At 30.8% G+C, this 20,357-nt stretch overlaps 1 protein-coding gene across 4 annotated transcripts in view; it reads right to left on the bottom strand.

The window, feature by feature from the left end:
- The window catches only part of Pex23 (tectonin beta-propeller repeat-containing peroxin 23), a 158,501-nt gene that overhangs the window by 92,214 nt on the left and 45,930 nt on the right, over positions 1–20,357 (bottom strand). For all 4 annotated transcript variants that reach the window (XM_075364534.1, XM_075364535.1, XM_075364537.1 and 1 more), the window contains exons 10-14: positions 17,077–17,355; positions 11,610–11,747; positions 9,532–9,688; positions 4,692–4,860; positions 179–282 (exon numbers count right to left, since the gene is read on the bottom strand). In XM_075364534.1, the coding sequence (XP_075220649.1) occupies positions 179–282; positions 4,692–4,860; positions 9,532–9,688; positions 11,610–11,747; positions 17,077–17,355 (847 nt within the window). The remainder of the gene's footprint in view (positions 1–178; positions 283–4,691; positions 4,861–9,531; positions 9,689–11,609; positions 11,748–17,076; positions 17,356–20,357) is intronic.

Below are 20,357 nucleotides of genomic sequence, written 5' to 3'. Positions count from 1 at the left end.
TTCAAAAGAAAATTTAATTCAGAAAAAGTGAAATTTTTAAATGAATTGAATTATAACTTATGAATTTTTTGTTTACATAATTACAGAATCTTTTTTAAATTAATGAATAAAGAGATAAATTAATTTAGTTAATTAAAAAAAAAAAAATAATAACATAATAATGAACATTTAAACGTACTTGGAATGTGACTGGATCAAAAGAGTAAATATCACCTAATTTGGTTGTAGCCCAAATAGAATTTAAGGATGGAGCCTCTGTCAAATTATGAAATTGGCAACATACTGAAACAAAAAAGAAAATAATACAAACAACACAATTAAAAAAAATCAGATGTGGACAACACATAACTTCCTTGTAGGCCCATTAAATTACATATACACATTTTTTGCTGCACTTCATTTAAACTAATTTCATTTGAAAATGAGACAAGATCCTCCAATTCTTTAATAAAGTGGACAATTGCATTGTGGTGGACACCAAATTGCATCATATTTTCTGTGGTGTCCATATCAGAATTTTATATATTAATTTTGTTTCACATCACTCAAGCAATTCTGTGGTGTAAGTGAGAAAGTGTTGGATTCGTAATCATGCACACATCGGTTCGAATATGACTTCATATCCATATATATTTTATTAATTTTTTTTAAAAATTTAAATATGCTGATTTATTAATAACTACACTGATAGACAAAATAACAATTTTTTAATGTTTCTTTAAGTGTAATACCATTTCTTGAATTGTTTTTTTGCATACATTACAAATCTGTAGATACAATTTTTCTATTACCCTTAGTTTTAAATAAATTACGCTTAAAAAAAAATTAAGGGAAAATATAGTTAAAATCAGTAAAATTTATGATTTTGCATGGCCATATCTGTGTTAGAATGATTTTGTTGATGCTTTTCTTTTATAAATAGCCTCAGGCACATCCCGAATTAATGTCCAACAGTAATCGGCTAGCATGCACGTTAGAATTCCATTTCCCTTTATAACAGCTTTCCATCACCGAAATGTCTTGGTGGAAACATTCACAGTGTTCATCACTTATGTTTCCGAGGTTGTCCGGGAAAAAATCCAGATATGAGTGGAGGAAATGTATTTTCAAAGACATTACAATCTATAGCTCTGTATGAAGTAAGAAGTTGATTAACAATATCGTGGTAATTGATGGATTTTTATTTGCCAAGAAAACTTTTGCAAACGTCTTTAAATGAAGCCCAAGCTACACTTTCTGCATTATTTAACGAGTTAAGTAAATACATCATCTTTGATCAACTCTCTTATTTGAGGACCAACAAATATTCCTTCTTTAATTTTTCCTTCAATTACATTCAGAAATTTTTGCCTGATGTACAAAAATCCAGGACTATCCTCCTTCATTGCTTTTAAAAAATTTTTCTTTAGCCCTAGCTTGATGTGGGGAGGGGGTAAAAATATTTTTTTTGGTTCAACTAAGGGCTCATGAATAATTTTTCCTATTTGGAGTTGTCTTGTTTCTTCCACTCTTTGTCATGCTTCCACTCATAATATTTATCCCTAGTTCGGCTGTCCCATTTGCAAAGAAAACACATATACTTAATATAGCCTAACTGCATGTCTAACAAAATAGCTTTAACCTTCAAATCACCACATATGTTCCAGCTATGTTTTTTATAATTTATCTTTTCAAGAATGTCTTTCATCACGTTGTATGTCTCTTTCAAATTAATACCATAAGCAATTGGTATAGAAGGATATTTGTACCGTTGCGTAGTAGAACCACTTTTAAACTATACTTGGACAAATCTATGAAAAGGCACCAGTCCTCAGGTTTATGAACATGTCCTAAATTCAACATAAGCTCATCAACATTTGTGCAATAAACCAAATTATTTTCATCAATAAAGTACTGAGAAAGTTCATTTTGTCGATTTTGAAAGCCTGAAATTTTTGTATTTTTTTGAAGTAAATTTCAACCTTGCAGTCTTGATCGTAACAGTTCAGCTAGATTTCACGATAAATTTAAATCTCTAACCAACTCATTTAATTCACCTTGTCATATAAGATGTGGCTTATTGGAAGAAAATTCAAAATAAAATTCATTGTTGTCTTCTTCAGTACTGCCTGATTCTTAATTGCTGCTTTCAAAACATACATTCACAGGTGGCTCAGGAACTGGAATAATTTCACCGTGATGTACAGGCCTGATTGCAGATTGCAATGAAGGATATTTTACAGTATGTTTAGATTTTTATAAATTCCAGCACACTTGTTAAACAAAAGTAACAATTGATTACATGATCCTTTGGTTCACGCCAAACCATAGTACACCAAATGGCAAAGCCTTCCGTGTTCCTTACAGCCATACTTTTAAATATACAGAACAATTAGTGCATACTACAAGAAGAGCCCACGTCTTATCCTGCTCACCAATTTTATACTGAAGATAAACGATATGCTTTTTTAATTAAATAATCTAATGAAATGTGTTTTTTCTATTTGATTTTATGGTAAACTAACCACATACATAACAAAAGGCATCCACATCATTTACACAATTTCGAGGCATTATGACACTGTTAACAAACTTAAGACAACAATAAGAGTGGACAAAATTAATTCATTTCTAAATCCAGTGCTTAATACAAACAACACAGCTGTATTTTCAGCTACATGTTTTGACTTGCACATACCTGGACAAGATTAATCTCGTCCATGAAGACTCACCCTTCAATATTAGATATGATGTCATAATATGTGACTATGATATGATTTAATTCTTTGTCTAGTATTGCTTATTTATAGCCTACAAATTATGTTAAAAAAGTTAAACAATAAAAGATGAGATAACAAAATACAATATAGGAGCTTAAAATTCTAACTATACATTGAAAAATGAAAAAATCCTTTAATTAAAATTTAAAATTTTTTCAAAAATGGTGTGCAATAGATTCTGAGTTCACATTTGTTTTCAGCATCAAAAAACAGATTAAATCATGTATTGCATGTTAGGATACAAAAATTATGTTCATCAGTGTTATTAATCTCTGTAAACATTTCTGAATTAATATGAAAAGTACATAAAATTTTATTTCACTAACAACTTCGGATTTTTTTTGTATTTTTTTTTTTTGTTATTACTGAATTATTTATTGTAAGTTGGTTTTTATAATCAGAGTTTAATAATTATTAATAAATCAATATATTTAAATTAAAAAAAAAGTTAAAAATAATATATGTATGAGGGAGGTTGGATTCGAACCGATGTGCCTGTCCCTTGTAAGAGCAAATATTTCATTAATTACAACTTTATTTGGCTATAACTGGAACCAATGAAAATAAGTACCACTTGTGATATATAGTTGAAAAACTCTCAAAGGGGACTTATTACTGCATTTAAGAAAAAGCCCAGAATCCAATTTTTTTGTATTTTGGGCTTTTTTGACACTTTTGGTCCAATCAACTGCAATGAAAAGGGAAATTGCACAACTAGATGTTACAACAGTCCTAAATCCAAAATTTCAACATTTACAGCTAATCGTTTTTGAGTTATGCGAGAAACATACGTACGTACGTAGACGTAATGCTGAAACTAGTCAAAATGGATAATTCTGTTGAAATCTGAAAACCGAAATTTTTTGCAATTACAATACTTCCTTTACTTCATACAAAGAAGTAAAAAAAAAAAAACAAAATAAGAATGAAAATTTACAAACCTACAGAAAAAATGGGGAACTTAATACAGAAAAGAAGATTACAGTTTTATGGACATTTATACAAATGAACAACCAAACACTGACTAAACAAATATTTCTAAGTTTCCAGAGAGAAAGAAAAAGAAGTGTATTTTTTTAGAGAATTTACCAAATATAACAAAAATACAAGATAAATATGAATTGATCAATAACAGATATGTTATTAAGAGAACCAGTTAATATAATTTAATTTTTTTCCTTTTTTTTTATTATACACACCAACTCACGAAACTTTAATGTAGGTTAGACAAGTTCAAAGTGTGCACCTTTATAAAAGAAAGATACAGCAGTAAGGGAGTTTTGTCCAGGTTCTGCGAGTGGTAGGGTGATACAAATTCTCCAGCTACCCTTGGGGGTATAAACCTGAATAGATGGACGAAAGAAACGAATAGCGATAGCGAAACGAAGATGGACGATAGGAAAAGAATAAAAACCTTCCAGAAGTCAAAATTATGTAAATGTGATCTGTAGTAGTCAGAACAAAAAGAAAAAAAATGAAAATAAAATAATACATAATGAATAGCATGTATTTCAACTGAGTGGCATTCGTGCATGTATCATATGTGTATAAAATAATTAGATACTTTATTAACTTAATAGAATAAAACATTAAATCTATCACAGACAATTTAAGGCATAAAATCAAAACTTAAGACAACTAAATAAAACTATCGGAAAATGGTTTAAGAAAACTGAATAAGAATGTTAGCAAAGACAAAATTGAAAGTTTGCCATCAGGATAAGCTATGTGTAAGGAAAAGAAAAACAAATTAGAAAAATAATTCATTGAAGAATGCAGACAATAAGAGGAAGTAACATAATGTACTGCAGAAGAAAACCTGAAAAAAATTAATCCTCATCACTTAAAGTTTAAATGACTGATACATGACAATATTATAAACATATAGAAATTAAGAAAAACTATTTAAAGACATACATTTTTACAACTTACCGGCTGTAAGATTTCCCATCCAATCATCCATATCTATATCACCAGAAAAATATAATCTTAAAGGAGTAACCCCAGTACTCGTTGATAAAACTGAATGCACTGCAATACGAGGTAAGCCTGGCTCACTACAATTCATTATTGCTGTTATCTCACAAACTGATAATTGACTCTGCAGCAAACAATAAATAAATTTATTAGGAACCTTAATATATTTAACATTAAATTTATTTAATTCGCGGAAATTATTATTAGAATTTTAATATTAATGATTAATACTTCAAATATTCAAATATACTGATTAATATCTTAAAACTTCATTAACATAATGCAAACAAAATAGCAGTACTATCACAAACTTTTATTATGAATAAACGGTGTGTATTATAAACAAATACGATTTTTTAATAAAATAAGCCCAAACTACGGATCCATTGGTTATGCAAAACATATTACTTTTCTGGTCGAAAACTACATTTTTAGGATTCAGAATGTGTATTTCTATTTCATAATTATAATTGTATCACTTTCTCCATAAAAAAGGATGGTACTTAAGTTTGTTTGTTTGTTTGTTTGTTGTATGTGCTTACATTTTTATTTTAGCTACTATTGGTGCAGAGCGAACCAGTGGTGGTGTACCAGGCAGCCTGCACATGACAATTCTCTCCTGCTAGAAGTAAACTTAATAGTAACTAAAATGAATTATAAGTTAATATTCAGCAGTAAAAAAAAAAGGATTCTTTATTTAGAGGGAGAGAGTTGTTTGTGTACATCCGGCCAGTGCATCACATGTCCGTTCCTCGCCAATAACAGCAGCTGGACTGGCAACAATTATAACCTCACACAAACTGAAGAAGACGGTGTCCCCAAGGTAACTCCCTGTTATCAATATGGCTAGCATTTAACATTATATTTCTATTAAAAACTATTAAATTCTATATCTACTTGCTCTTTAAGCCTATTTTAAATATAAGAACACCAAAATGTTCAGAAAAATATTCTCTACACATTAATATTTCTTTTATAAAAATATTGTGTAATACTTAACATTCTCACAAAGATGAGGATATGAACACATCGAGGATCCAGGAAGCAGAGTCCCCTGGCTAAGATGATCAGGTGAGCCAAGCGAGTCCTGACCAGACTCTTTAAAGCCTAGTTTATAATGACAATGGTTGGAAAAAATCTCTTTCATGTATCCATCAGAACATGTTGTGACAGTATTGCATAAGTCATTATTTATTTGTTTTCATGACAGTATTTCTAACATGCTTTGACAAAATGGAATAAATGCACTCATAACTGCATTAAAACACAACTTATAAATCTTAAGTGGCCTTCCATCATCCCAAAAAAAAGAAACTACATATATTACTGTATTATACTAATTTTATTAATTATACATTTATGATGTGCTTCTTTCTTGACCAAATTTTGAATAAAAATACTAGAAAAAGCTTTTCTTTAATATATAATTTTAAGACATAACAAAAAAACTGTAATTGAAACAAAATTTTTCCATAATTTACAAGAACAGAAAGGACAATTCCATCTTACATTTGTATATTTCAGTGGTAAAAAACATTTCTTTTTGCTGCTTTAAACATTTTTATTAAAAAATCACAAAAGAATCTTAATTGTATAAAATATTTAATACAATTTCTCATTTAAAGAGGTTTAAAAATTAATTATTTTCATAGAAAAAAGAAAAATCTGCTTCTTTCTCCCATTAATCACTTATAAGGTGTCAGGCTTAGATGTAAATAAAACTTTTAGCTATAATATAATCAGTTGATCAAAAGTTACCATATTTTTACCACATTTTGAAAAATAAGGAGCAGAAAAAAGCATGTTAAAGATACTACAATAGTAAAAAGAAAAAAGAAACAGCAGCTGTTTACATAAGTCAGTTAATTATTAGTCACTTCAAATATACTATAAATCAACAGTCACAAAAAAAGTCAATGCTGTACTAGTTATATACTTTGTTATTGCTATTATTAGCTTCCTTTACTACCTAAATATACTGAAATTATCAAATTAACTCCATTATCATATGCACTGATAAAATATTATAAATACAAGGCCTATTTTTTAAGTAAGGTCTAAATAATTTAATACAAACGAAACTGGTAAAGATATTGTCAAAAACCTTTTTTTATTTGAATCTTTACACTTTATGCTACTTTACTATATAGTTATCTTGTTTGTTTAAATATTTATCATAGCATTTTACTAAATTGTTTACGCCCACATCACAAAAATTAGCTGCCCGTGAAGTCTTGAACCGTTTTCACTTCTTCATCAGTGTCAAACTGAGAAACTCTTTCAGGCAGTGAAACAGGAGGTTAACTGCTCGGGCAAGGTCTGGGTTAAATGATGGTGATCCATTTGCTCCCATCCAAAAGATCTGATTAACTCTAGTTTGAGCAGCAGAATGAGGTCGTGCATTGTCATGAAGCAAAAAAACTCCAGATGACAGTAGGCCAGACTGCTTATTCTGTAAGGCACGCCGAAGCTTCGTCAAGGTCTCGCAGTACACAGCTGAGTTTATTGTTGTCCCTTTGGGCATAAAATCGACTAACAGGACACCATGTCTATCCCAAAATACAACTGCCATAATCTTACGCACTGATACTGGCTGTTTGTCTTTCACTACGACTGGAGATGTTGTGTGTCACAATTCCATTGCCTACTGCTTTGATGCTGGAGTAATGAGAGAAAATGATGTCTCATTTCATGTGACAATGCAGTCTAAAAGTTCATTTTCTTCCTCACTGTATCAGGTCAAACATGTTAAAGCACCAACCATTCTCCTTTCTTGGTGTTCACAAAGCAGCCTGGGAACCGGCTTCGAGCACAGTTTTTTGAACTGTAAAATTGCAGAAATGATTTTGTATAGCACTGACCTTGAAACTTGTAGAATATCAGTGACAAAGTGGAAATCGTGAATTGCCGGTCTTCAAAAATTTTTGTTCGTGCACCAAATCATCTGCGATTACAGAAGTTTGGCCCAATTGTAGTTCATCATGGACATTGTCCCACCCATCCTTCAACAGTTTTACCCATTTATGCATTTTGCTGTTACTCACTGAATTAAGCCTGTAAACCTCACATATCAGGTGATGAATTTTCGCTGCTTACATGTTCCTTACACTCAAAAATTGAATCACAGACTGTATTTCACAATCGGCGAGCCGCTCAATTATTTAAAACATTTCAAATTCACAATATAAAACATACATAGTAACGCTATGACTGCATTTGAGCAAGACATGCCGAGAACTGGGGCGCATGCGCATTTCTACAGCCAAGCAAAATTTACATAGCTGCTGTCAATTGGAACTTACCTAAAAAAATAGCCCTCATATAACTAAATGTATTGAGTTGGAGTAACATATGATACTAAAATGGATGATTTTATAACATAAAAATTAAGGGATTTAAATATAAAAACATAAGTCTGTAGAATATAGTGTCTCTAAAAATCTAATTTTAGAAACTCCTCGCAGAATTTGTATATATTATGTAGAAAAAAAAGTTACAGTGAATATGAGTAATTTTATGAAAAAATATTTCTCATTCAGTTTTTATATAAAATATTACCAATCAGTTTATTTAGATGAGATGAAAATCTATATTATTTGTTCTTGTAATATTTGAATGTTTGATTATAAAGATACAGATGAATTTATTCAAAAATAATCAAGGAAATACTGTCACATGATAAAGGTAGAAAAAAGTCTACTGATCATATTTTAAGTGAATGGTAAATACAGGATTACAGTAAGCCTAAGGATATTACAGCATGAAAATATATCTGCTGGAAGTCAATTAAACAATTTGTAGCATTTCATTTTGACTGGCTTTCTCCTCTTTATTATTTTTTCCTAACAATTTTACTTCAATTTTGATTTTATTCATAGCTTTCAGTCAAAAAACTATAAAGGTCAAAGTTATTAATATTATTTTTTCAATAAAATTAGATTTCATAACTCCTGAATCTCTTTTTAAATCCTTGATTTAAAAAATTCAAGTTAGTTCTTTTTTATAAGGTAATGTATAATGGTTAAATTTATTACTTGGTAAATTTTTTTTGGGTTTTTTTTCCTCTAATTTTTAACCTCCCAAAAAAAGTTTCTGAATATGATGTAAAAATTTCATTAATTACAATTAAGATTTATTTTAAGTTTTATTCTAACATTTTCAACGTAAAATTCTATTTTATTCTAATTTCATTCTAATGCAAAATTTTCAAATCTCAAGAAATATTGGGCTGATTTTTATCATTCAAATTTTACTGTTTAGAATTTTCTGCAGACTAATTTGGTCTTTCTTAATTTCTCTATGATCAATTTTAATTTTTTTCAGATGCAGTAGCATGACGATGAAAAATGCTTTACTTATCAAAAATATCATAATTAATATATATTTCCATTTAATAATGTTTAGGTCATTATCAGAGGCATTAGCCATAAGACAATGTACGCCACGTTTTTAATTTTATACTTTATTATTAGAATTATTCTATCTGGGTCTATCAGCGGATTACAATATCCAAAAAGATAATCTTCCTATAAAATCAGTAATTTTTTCTACCTTTCTCCTTTTTAGAAAATATAATTTTTATTTTAAAAATGATAGTTTAAAATTTGCATTTTTCACTAATCCCTGAGTCTCCATTCAGTCAGTTGGATTTCAACCGTCATTAAGTTAGTCAGTCAAATTTTAACTAGCAATTATGCTATGAACTTGTTAATTGCACCCCAGCTATGATTTTAGAAGATTAGTCAAAACACTACTTGTATTTTATGGGAATACTTAATAATCACACTAAACTAACCAAGGTACGTTTTGAATCAATAGATAGTACAGTAAGTGTACCAGATTGTACTGATCCAGATTCTGTACTAGTCCATTCTAATTCAAGAGCACAGTCTTCAATATTTGAACTACCAGGGAGTGCACAGCGACATTCACCATTCTTAACACATGAAGATCTATAAGCAAACAAAAGAATGAATAAATTACTCAAACCATTAAACCATTATTTTCAAACCATTAAAAATTGTAATATAATAATAATCATATACTTTAATTAAATCTTACAATTACACTAATTAGATTATAACGACAGTAGCACTGTTATCATCTGACAGCTACCACAACTGCTAATTGATGTTTTGTTCAACTACTGATTAAAAAATTTATATCCTGGCTTACAGGCAGTCAAATACAAGATCTTACATTCTGTAGTTCCTAATAAAATTTTAAAATAAACATTTTCTACATAATCTAACATCTGAGTTTTCTGAGTTTATGCAATGGTACAGTACTACAATTCATCTATTCAAGATGTATGAGGGTAAGTCAATAATTATTTGCAATTTAGTTATATTTTTGTTTATGTTGGTAGTACTGTTGTGTTGCATAGATGATGCATGCATGGTTTAATTGTTGTTATGTCTGTGCAGGTTAATGCTGCTAGGTTAGTTCCATTATTGCTGCCCTGCCGTTAACCATGGCTGCTCCACTTTCTGTTTGCACCAAAGAAGAGCAATGTTCAGTGATCCATTTTTTGTGGTTGGAAGGTATATCAGGGACCGAAATTCACTGAAGACTTTCGGTACAGTACAGGAATAGTGTGTTGCCGCAACGGAGTGTCTACAAACGGATTGAAAAATTCAAAAATGGTAGCATAAGTGTTAAGCATAACAAAGGAGCTGGACAACTGTTTGCCGTCACAAATGAGGAGAATATTGAGCGTGCACGTGACATGGTTTTCTTAGACAGACGAGTAACTATTGATGAAGTGGCACATCATCTGCAAATTAGTCACGGTTCTGCCTATGAAATCATCCACAACAGACTTGGGTTTTATAAAGTTTGTGCAAGACAGGTCCCAAAACAACTCACACAGTTGCATAACAAATGCGCTTGGATATCTGCCAAAAACATTTGGATCACTATAATGAACAGGACATCTTCTTAGACAGAATCATCACTGGTGACGAAACATGGATCCATCATTATGAGCCGGAGAGTAAACGGCAGAGTATGGAATGGAAACATCCAAATTCGCCCTGCAAAAAAAGTTCAAGACCCAACTGTCTGCAGGAAAACTGATGCTTACGGTTTTTTGGGGCTCACAAGGCCCAGTACTGGAATATTATGAGGAAAGGGGCATGACAATAAACAGTGCGCGTTACAGTGAGATGCTTACTGCCAAGCTGAAGCCTGCAATTCAAAGCAAATGCCGAGAACTGCTGTTGAAAGGTGTTGTGTTGTTGCATGACAATGCCTGTCCACACTGCTGAAACGCTCCAGAAACTCAACTTTGAAGTACTGGCTCATCCTCCGTTTAGTACTGATCTTGCCCCTTCTGACTACCACTTGTTTGGTCCACTCAAAGAGGCATTAAGGGGCCGTCAATTTACCTTGGATGAAAGAGTGAAAGAAGGGGTGCATTCCTGGCTTGCAGCTCAACCGAAAACCTTCTTTTATGAGGGCATCAGGAAGCTTGTGCAACAATGGACCAAGTGCGTTGAAATGCAATGGGACTTTGTTGAAAAATGATGTACATGTAAGTTTGCTATTTGTATTGCAATAAAATTTATAACTACATTGTGGATAATAATAGACTTACCCTCGTAAAAATTCTAACTGACATTAAACTAGACACTCAAGAAATTCAACTGTATCCAGTAATTTGGTAACCTTTAAATTCATATTCAGTTTGTTGATATTTTATCTTTTCTTTAGAGTTAATTTTCAGAATGTTACATCCTGAAATAATTCAGGTATTGTGGAAAGATCAGGCTGTATGGGAAATTCAATGTTAATCGAATAAAATATTACAGAAATTATTTATAATTTTTAACTAAAAGAATAACAAAAAAAAAAAAAAAAAATAATACTAACGTTTTTGTAATTGTTTCATAATTTTCAAAACCTTTAGTTTCAATTATATGCCTGTTCTTCAGTTCTTCAAGTATTTGTGTACGCCATGGTGCTTTCACAGCACTTTCAGCAAGACTGTTAGATGAACCATGAAGGAACCTGAAACATTAAGCAGTTTTTTTTTTTTCATTGATTTAGACTAATACTTTAGATTCAATCAATATTAAAAAAAAAAAATTATTATTATACGAACAGTTTACAAATTAAACATTTTCTATTATGGTAATCAGTCTTTCCATATTTATGAACAACTGGAAACAAGATACACTGTACCTGGGTTTACAGTCAGTTGTGAAGTTTGCAATGTCAAACATCACATAGATCTACATTGAAGCAAATTAAAAAAATCCTACTGTTTGGTCTACCCAAAAAAAAGACAAGAGCTGTTGAAAAATGAGAATGTTTGATTTTACATCCACAGAAATGAATATGATAAGTGGCAGATATCACTGAGTCTTAAGTATTTAATAATACAACAGATCAATTAAACCAAATTAACTAAAACTGAGAGTAATTCACTATCGGTCTTCAAAATAGAACATGTCCATAACCACACATAAAATACCTGACAATATAGAATCAATAACAATAAATGAGTTTCAAATTTCCAATCTATTGAAGTGTAATATACCTACCCATCCTGGAAATACAAGCACTATTCTAATCTTGTAAACATTGTTTGTAAGTATTCTGCATTAAATATAAAGCAAGTTCTTGCTTTACTATTCTTGCTTTGCTATTTACAAACAGAAGGCATACCCAATGGGATTACCTAAATCTGCCATTACATCTGAAATATTCATACTAGATTTTGAAAATACAACAATCCATGGTATATTAAATACACACCAAATACTATTATGGGTAAGATATGTAGATGATATTTTAATCGTATAGAACCCAACTATAAGTAATGAACATTTAATCATTTTAAATAAACTGAATGATTACAATAAGAATTTAAAATTTACATATAAAATAAAAAATAACAGGGAAATACAAGAGATGGATAAAAAAACACCCTTGCCGTGTTCTTGAACTGAAAGGGATATACTAATGTCTTGTGGTGGCAGCAGTGGTTGGGTTGTTGTCTTCACACTCCCCCAGCAGCAATTCTGTACGACATTCAGTACATGTGTAGTGTCCTTGTCAATATGGCATGTCCTCTGGAGGTTCTGCCCAGTATAGAAGTGCGTTCAGTAGTCAATTTTTGCGGGCAAAAAATTACAATTGTTGTGAAATTCATCGCCAAACTGTTGAGGTATACAGTGAGAATGCAATGTCACACCCCATGATCACAAAATGGTGCCAAATGTTCAGAAACAGAAGAACAAATGTGACGAACTGCATGCTGGGCATCCTTCAACTGCAAACACGATGGGTAATGCGGAACACGTGAATGAAATGATCTTGAGTAACCGGCCAATTTTTACCGACATATTGTTGTCAATATTGCATTTAAACTCTCTGATAAAATTATTAAGTTCTAGTAAAATTTGCTGGAGTGTTGTTATTAGTTTCTTCTTCAAGTTTGGAACAATATTAGTACCAAGAAAAGTTTGATCAGCATCAGAAATGAAGTTTGTAAAAATTGGTGATTGACACCAGGTGCTGGCAATAAACTTCCTGCGTGATGGTAAACTTGACCTTGAATTTTAAATGTAGGCAAAAAATTCCCTTATACAATTTGTTTAGCACCGAAAGAGGTAATCTGAAATAAAGTGTATTTTTCAAAATTATCAAGAAAATGTTTTGACAAAGGATGAGATCCTAAAAACAACTGTAGATTGGCTCTGGTACCTCATTAAGTGTAGGAAGTGAAACACTCCTACTAGAACAACACATACCAGGTGCTTCATCTTTCAATTTTTTTTTTTCAAAACAATGATTGCATATTTTAATCATTGCAACAATTTGTAAATATTTACTATTAATATAATCGAAATGAATTGCATATTCAAAAACAGATCTGAAGCAGATCAAAAGCAGGCTTTCCTATATTGTATAGTATCGTAAAATAGATCCTCAAGCTCTTCCATAGTCTCATGTAAACACGATGCAAACATTCACCTCACATCTGTAGATTTTCTACCAATATTATGTCTTTTCTGTTTCGGCATGATTTGAGAAAAAGAACTCAACAAATACTCCCAAAGTAGATAAATAGATAAATTTGAATAATTAAATACTTATCGCTGAACAAATACCGTCGCCAAAATCATTCTCTATAAAAATTATGGTGCGTGGGTTCGTTTCTTTGTTTGTCATAAGTGCTCATAGAGCGGACCAATGGTGGTGGGTCGAGTGGCTGCACATGGCTCCCTCCACGCTAAAAGTAAAGCTTTACTTTACACTCTCTCCCACTAGAAGGAGTCCATTGTCAATTAATTTACAGATTATTTAATTTAATTTCTAAGCATAGATTATTTTTATTTATAATTGTATTTTTATTTACTTATTATTATTTATTTAATTTTATAAATTTGAATGATCAAATATTTATCGCCTATCACAGAACCAATATATTATATTACCCAAGAAATCAAATACAACTGCATTAACCTAACTACTACACATATATCAAAGAAACAAATTAAAATTGCTTGATATTCAATAATTAACAATTATCGGCAGTTTACGCTCTCGTGATTAAGTAGACTGAATTTAGCACAACATATCTGCCACTTAGTGGAGAGTCAACATACTATGTATGGAGCCAGTGAAGCATTATCTTTTTAATGTGTTTTTTATTGTTGTTTTTAATTTTTTTTCTGGGATGAAATATATAAATAAACCTTCTCAGTAATGCCAAGAAGCATGGGTAAAAATTTAGTTGAGATTGATTGGGTAGTTTTTTTGTTTATCTCAAAAAAACCCTTCCTGTTTATATAATAGTGTAGATATCTTTGTGAAAATTCATCAGCATACTGACCACTGTGCCAAATAACCTAAAATAACCACAAATTAACCACCAAACACAGTTACAGAACCTAAAAAACTAATACCAAAACTCTACTTTCACAGGATCCTGCATCACCAGTTGGTAAAAAACTCCAAAATTACATTGAAACATATATCCATGTATCGAAATAGTATCCTCGAATGTATATTTGCAACACTCAAACTGCAGATGATGGTTACCTAATATCACAGGAGAAATCCAGAGGGAGGAGGTCAAACGACAACTTTAAACAGACAAGGTAACATAATTGATACTGATAATAAATGGGTTGTCCCATATTGTTCACTATTACAACTCTGTGCAAGTGATTCGATATATCTGCAAATATATTACCAAAGATTCAGATCAAGCAACTTTTTCGGCTGAAAATCAAAGAGATGAATTGAATCAGTGCATTAATGGTAGATATATATGTATATCTGAGGCCGATTGGTGATATTTTGACTTTCCAATACATCTACATTATCCCACTATTATTCACTTAGAAAACTATCAACGTATTTATTTCACTGAACAAAATCTCTCAAATTCTTGAAAGTCCACAGAAGACCACTCTTATTGCTTTCTAAGTCCGATGACTTCGCTAAGACACTGTCATATCCTGAAGTTCCTAAATACTATACCTATAAAAATAAAACAAGTTTAGCGGAAGAAAGCATGGAACTGACATTGAAGGAATTCCTGGACTCAAAAGGATGCAGCTCTGGGTAGAGTATATACAATTCATCCAAACCAAAGTGAACGCTTTCATCAGCATATGTTATTGCATAATGTTAAAGGACCTACATCTTTTGATTTCTTGAAAACTGTTGATGGTGTGCTACACCAAACATATAAAGCTGCTTGTGCTGCACTTGGCTCATTGGAAAATGATAATCACTGGAAAGATATACTTGGTGATGCTTCTATCTGTCAGTCTTTGTCTACACTGAGAGAATTATTTGCAATTATATTAGTTTTTTGTCATCCTGCCCAACCGAACATATTGAGGGAAATGTTCAAAAAAAGATTGTTGTAACGATATTTTATATCAAATCTGACGTCAAACCAAAAACATTGAGACTACGATTTCAACTGAATATAGGTCTCATTGAGATTGAAGATATTGTCGTTGTTAAGTAAGAAATACTTATGGGATTTTGTTTTACCAACACCAATAAGTGCTATTAATATCATTTTATATCATTTAAACTTGTCAGCTACTTGCATTTTTATTGTTCATTTTTACAGATCTTTTCTTTCTACAATATTTTTGTAGAAGAGGGAGGTTTACAAATATTTTGTTCTACTACATGATAATTACATATATTCAGTAATTCTTTTAAGAATAAATTATAAAACGATGTTTCTTCATCTTTATAATTTCTAAAAAAGCAATAGTACATTTTCAGGATATATTGTATAGTTAAAATAAAATTGTATCTTTAAAGTAATTTAGATATATCTAAAAAAAAGTGGTAAAACTGTGCAAAAAGGGAAATATATTTTTCCTCGACAGGGAAAATAAAAATGGTTCTCTTGAAAAACTGGCTTCTTAAAAATATTACTTTGGCCATATTACTTTGAAGGTACAGTTTAGAATCCAAAATTAAACAAATACAGAAATTTTATTAAGATGAAATGTGTTTAAAAATAAAACATAATTTCAAAAAATTAAATGAAAAAATTGAGGATAAGTATAAAGAAACTGGAAGAGGTTTAAAGATGTGGTACATCACCAGTTCTGTTTAATATTTATAGCAATTAGATATAGCAAACAGCTGATATTACATCCATGGTGTTATAATAATGGAAGAGAATATAAAATTGATTAAGTAATAAATACAAAAAATAAAGAAGAATTACAGATGATAATGAACAGAATGCAAGAGAAAGGAGATGAGTTTGAAATGAAAAATCAACAAAAAAAATTATTTCAAAACAGTCAGATTCTAAAAGAAATTTAGAAACAGAGGGTAAATAACTGGAACAAGTTAAAAGTTTTACGTGTTTAAAAAAGTTCTACAATAAGTGATAGATTATAGACAGAGGAATTTAAAAACAGAGTAAAACAAGATTCCTTACTTTCTGATAAGCAAGGAATCTGTAAAGAAAAACATCATTGTTTTCTAGGAAATAAAGTATTTTTCAGTTCTGAAATGTGGACTTTGAGAAAGATTTAGTAAAATATTAGCAAAATTTTAAGATGTGGTTGTAGAAGTAAATGGAAGAAAAATATTACATTAATATTAATGTAATATTACATACTCTTCCTGAAGATGGAATTGTTTACAAAAATATTTCAATACAAGGAGAACTGGAAAAACAGACATAAAAAGAGAATGTGGAGTCTTAAAGAAGGAAATTAAAAAGATATGGAAGAAAGATCAGGATAAAAAAAGGATAGTGGTAAAGATTCCATTAAGGATTAACTTTGGACAGATTCACCATTGATGATAAACATAAGTAACGAATATAATAAATTACCAATTAGGAAGCTGATCTGTATCAACAGTAACAGCACCAGCTTCAACACAACTCCAAAGTGTATCGGCTTGCTCCCAAACAGGTTCAGATGGATTATGTACACAGTCATCTCTTTCTCTAAAAACAGATTTTTCAATTTCCAGATCGAGTGCTGAATCTGGATCAGTATTCGGATCAGCTTCCATTCCAACAAGTGAACCGACACTACGTATGGGGCTCCACGCAGCAACACTGCGTTGACATCCACTTTCTGATTCTTCAGATTCACTCTGCAAACCACTGACAAGTTACATGCTATTATTTATACATAATTTGATAAATAAAATAAAATAAGATGAAAATATAAAGAGTAAAGACACAAAAAATTTAATTAAATTTACACAACTCACTGAATTGAATTCATAATTCACCAAGAAAATCATACATAGCTGAAATAATTATATTTTAATAACTGAAGAAAAAAACACTAATTCAACTACTTTCAGTTATAATGAAACTTCAAAGATTTGAAATAAATGATATTTAGACTATTTACAAGGAAAATAATACTAAATAAAATTAATTGTTTCAGTAGCTAAAAAATATTAAACAAAATAATTTATTAAATTAATTTTTTCAATCATACACCCGCTCAAATGTTTCTAATTTTAATTCTAATACCATAATACTAATACCAACAAAACTGAGTCTGTAACAGTAGTATCAGAATGGTACAGACGATTAATACTTTCCATGTGTGAATGGGAAGAAACTACATTTCAGTGCTAATGGCTCCTTGAAATAGACTCCCAGCAACAGTTATGTGTTGGGTTCTAAGTAATGATACAGCATGGTCTGATAGTCCACAGATATAAAAGTTCATATGTAATAAAAAAAAATAGGAATGCAATTGCCTATGAACCCAGATAAAAAAATCTGCTAGGCATCCACAAATTTACAATGTTATACAAATCAATCAACCAATATTTAATTAACATTTTCAAACTAGCTGACACACAGATGCAGTTGCTAACTGACCATTATTCATTTAAAGAAAAACAGATCCACACACCCCATTGTAGTCAGTATTCAAAAAGTGTTTTCTGATTTAACAGATGTGGTTTTATAATATCAAATATACATTTCTCTTAAGGACAAAAAATGCTCTCGTATAACATTTTTACATCAAATCACAGTATCCTTTAAATATTGATTTTTATCACTGATAACGAATCAAAATATTTTCTAAATCCAGTGTTTATTGACAAAATTTAAAATTATTATTAAAAAATATTATTTTTAATATAATTCTATGTCATAAACTTTGCAAAGCAATTTTTTATGTTTGTAAAAAATAATTACATGACAATTCAGAACTAAAATTCTTTTTAATATAAAATCAGTTTGAACAGAAAATAGGTAAGCTTATGTTTTAAATATATATATACTATATTTATATGTAGTGTAGATATGTTCTCTTTCTTTTACTGTTTAGCCTTTAGAACCACCGTTAAGATATTACTTCAGAGGATAAATGAGGATGATATGTATGAATGTAAATGAAGTCTAGTCTTGCACAGTTTCAGGTTAACCATTCCTGGGATCTGGGTTAATTGAAACCCGACTACCAAAGAACACCAGTATCCACAACCTAGTGTTTAAATCCATACAAAAGTAACTGCCTTCAGGTATGTTCCTTGTGGGACAAGTGCATCTGCACAAGTCCACAACATAACTAACATGTCCATAATGTAATTAACAAATCAATACCAAAAAAACTGTATGAGGCTTTAGGACAAGTGCAACTGAAAAGTTCAGTGCAGCTAACAAGGGGTCAATGTCCATAATACTTGTCCTACAAATGCAGTGCAAATAACAAAAGAATAAAAAACTAAACGTTCAAATTAAATCTAAATTTCTGAGTAATCAAGATTTTGTTGATTGATAATGTACTTGATGCTTGTACCAGTTAGCCTTCAACCTATTAACATATACCCAGTTTGACTAGAATGTTTGAATTAGTACGCTCAAGAAGAAAACTAAATATGTGATACATTATAGAAAGTTTTATCAAAAACATGGCATGGTATTGAAAAAGATACATAGCAGTATAAAATTTTACCAGGAGCCATAATAAAAACTATATGTCAATAATTGGTTAAAAATCAAATATGAAAAGAAAATCTTCTAACACATGATCAAGAATCTGAGTGGTAAAACAAGTGTCTACTCTTTAGAGTTAATACTGAAATCATGATTGTTTACTAAATAAGTGGTGGTCAACAATTAAATATAATATTCTATAGATGAAATGTTGAGTGAAACGATACAATGTCATAAATAAACGATGCTCGTCAATTTTGATGATAAAAAAGTAGCAAATGGGCCATTTGCGATTCCAGGATGAAGCTTGAGTAAACATTGTAAAGAAGTGACTCCACTATTAATAACTTAGGTCAAGCCTGCAAGCTACACAATATCACATACACAAAATACAAAAATAGTAGTTCCAGTACTACTAGCCCAAGATAAAAGTTCAAGTATTCTTTGTTTGCTTAGGCAGACAAATAATCGGCTGAGAGGGGTTGGAAGTACAGCTTCAGACTCGAGTGCTAGAGAAAAAGCAGCAACATGGTCAGTAACCAACATGATGAAACTCAAGTCCAGGTTAGGTGGTCAGTAACCAAAAAGAAGAAGAAAAAGAAAGCTACTACAAAGAAATTGGGTGGTGGATGATTACACCTAAAGAAAGGTGGTCAATTGAAATTAAAATGTGGAAGCTTTGTGCAAATAAAAAAAAAATCTTAGATTCGATATGATATGACCACTGTACATGATTACAAGTTCACAGACTGCTAAAATCTGAAAATTCCTCACTTCAGAGGCATTTACGCGAGACGTACTGCCAAAGATCCCATGGAAAAACAAGGTGGCTATAGTAAACTCAGATGTTTCCAGAGCTTCTGGTATTCACTGGGTCTGCTATAAGAAACATGACATAAAAGTTGATTATTATGAACGGAGCATCGGAAACATATCTCCACTGAATGAGTTGACACAGGATGTTAGTGCTAAGAGCGATATAAAATTCAATCAACACCAAGCCAGTAATGATGTGTTACGCAGTCACTTACGTTTGTGATTCTTGTATGCAATGTTAAAAGATGAAATTTGAATACAATATACATTTAAGAAATGTATATGAATAAATACATATATTTGAATTTGAAAAAATCTTACACTAAACTTTCATAGCTAATGCATGTTAAATATAAAGAAAAATTGTACACATACATTTTTTT

The sequence above is a fragment of the Lycorma delicatula genome, chromosome 4, assembly GCF_047948215.1.
Source record: "Lycorma delicatula isolate Av1 chromosome 4, ASM4794821v1, whole genome shotgun sequence".
NCBI lineage: Eukaryota > Metazoa > Arthropoda > Insecta > Hemiptera > Fulgoridae > Lycorma > Lycorma delicatula.
This window is presented reverse-complemented; position numbering and strand designations above follow the sequence as displayed.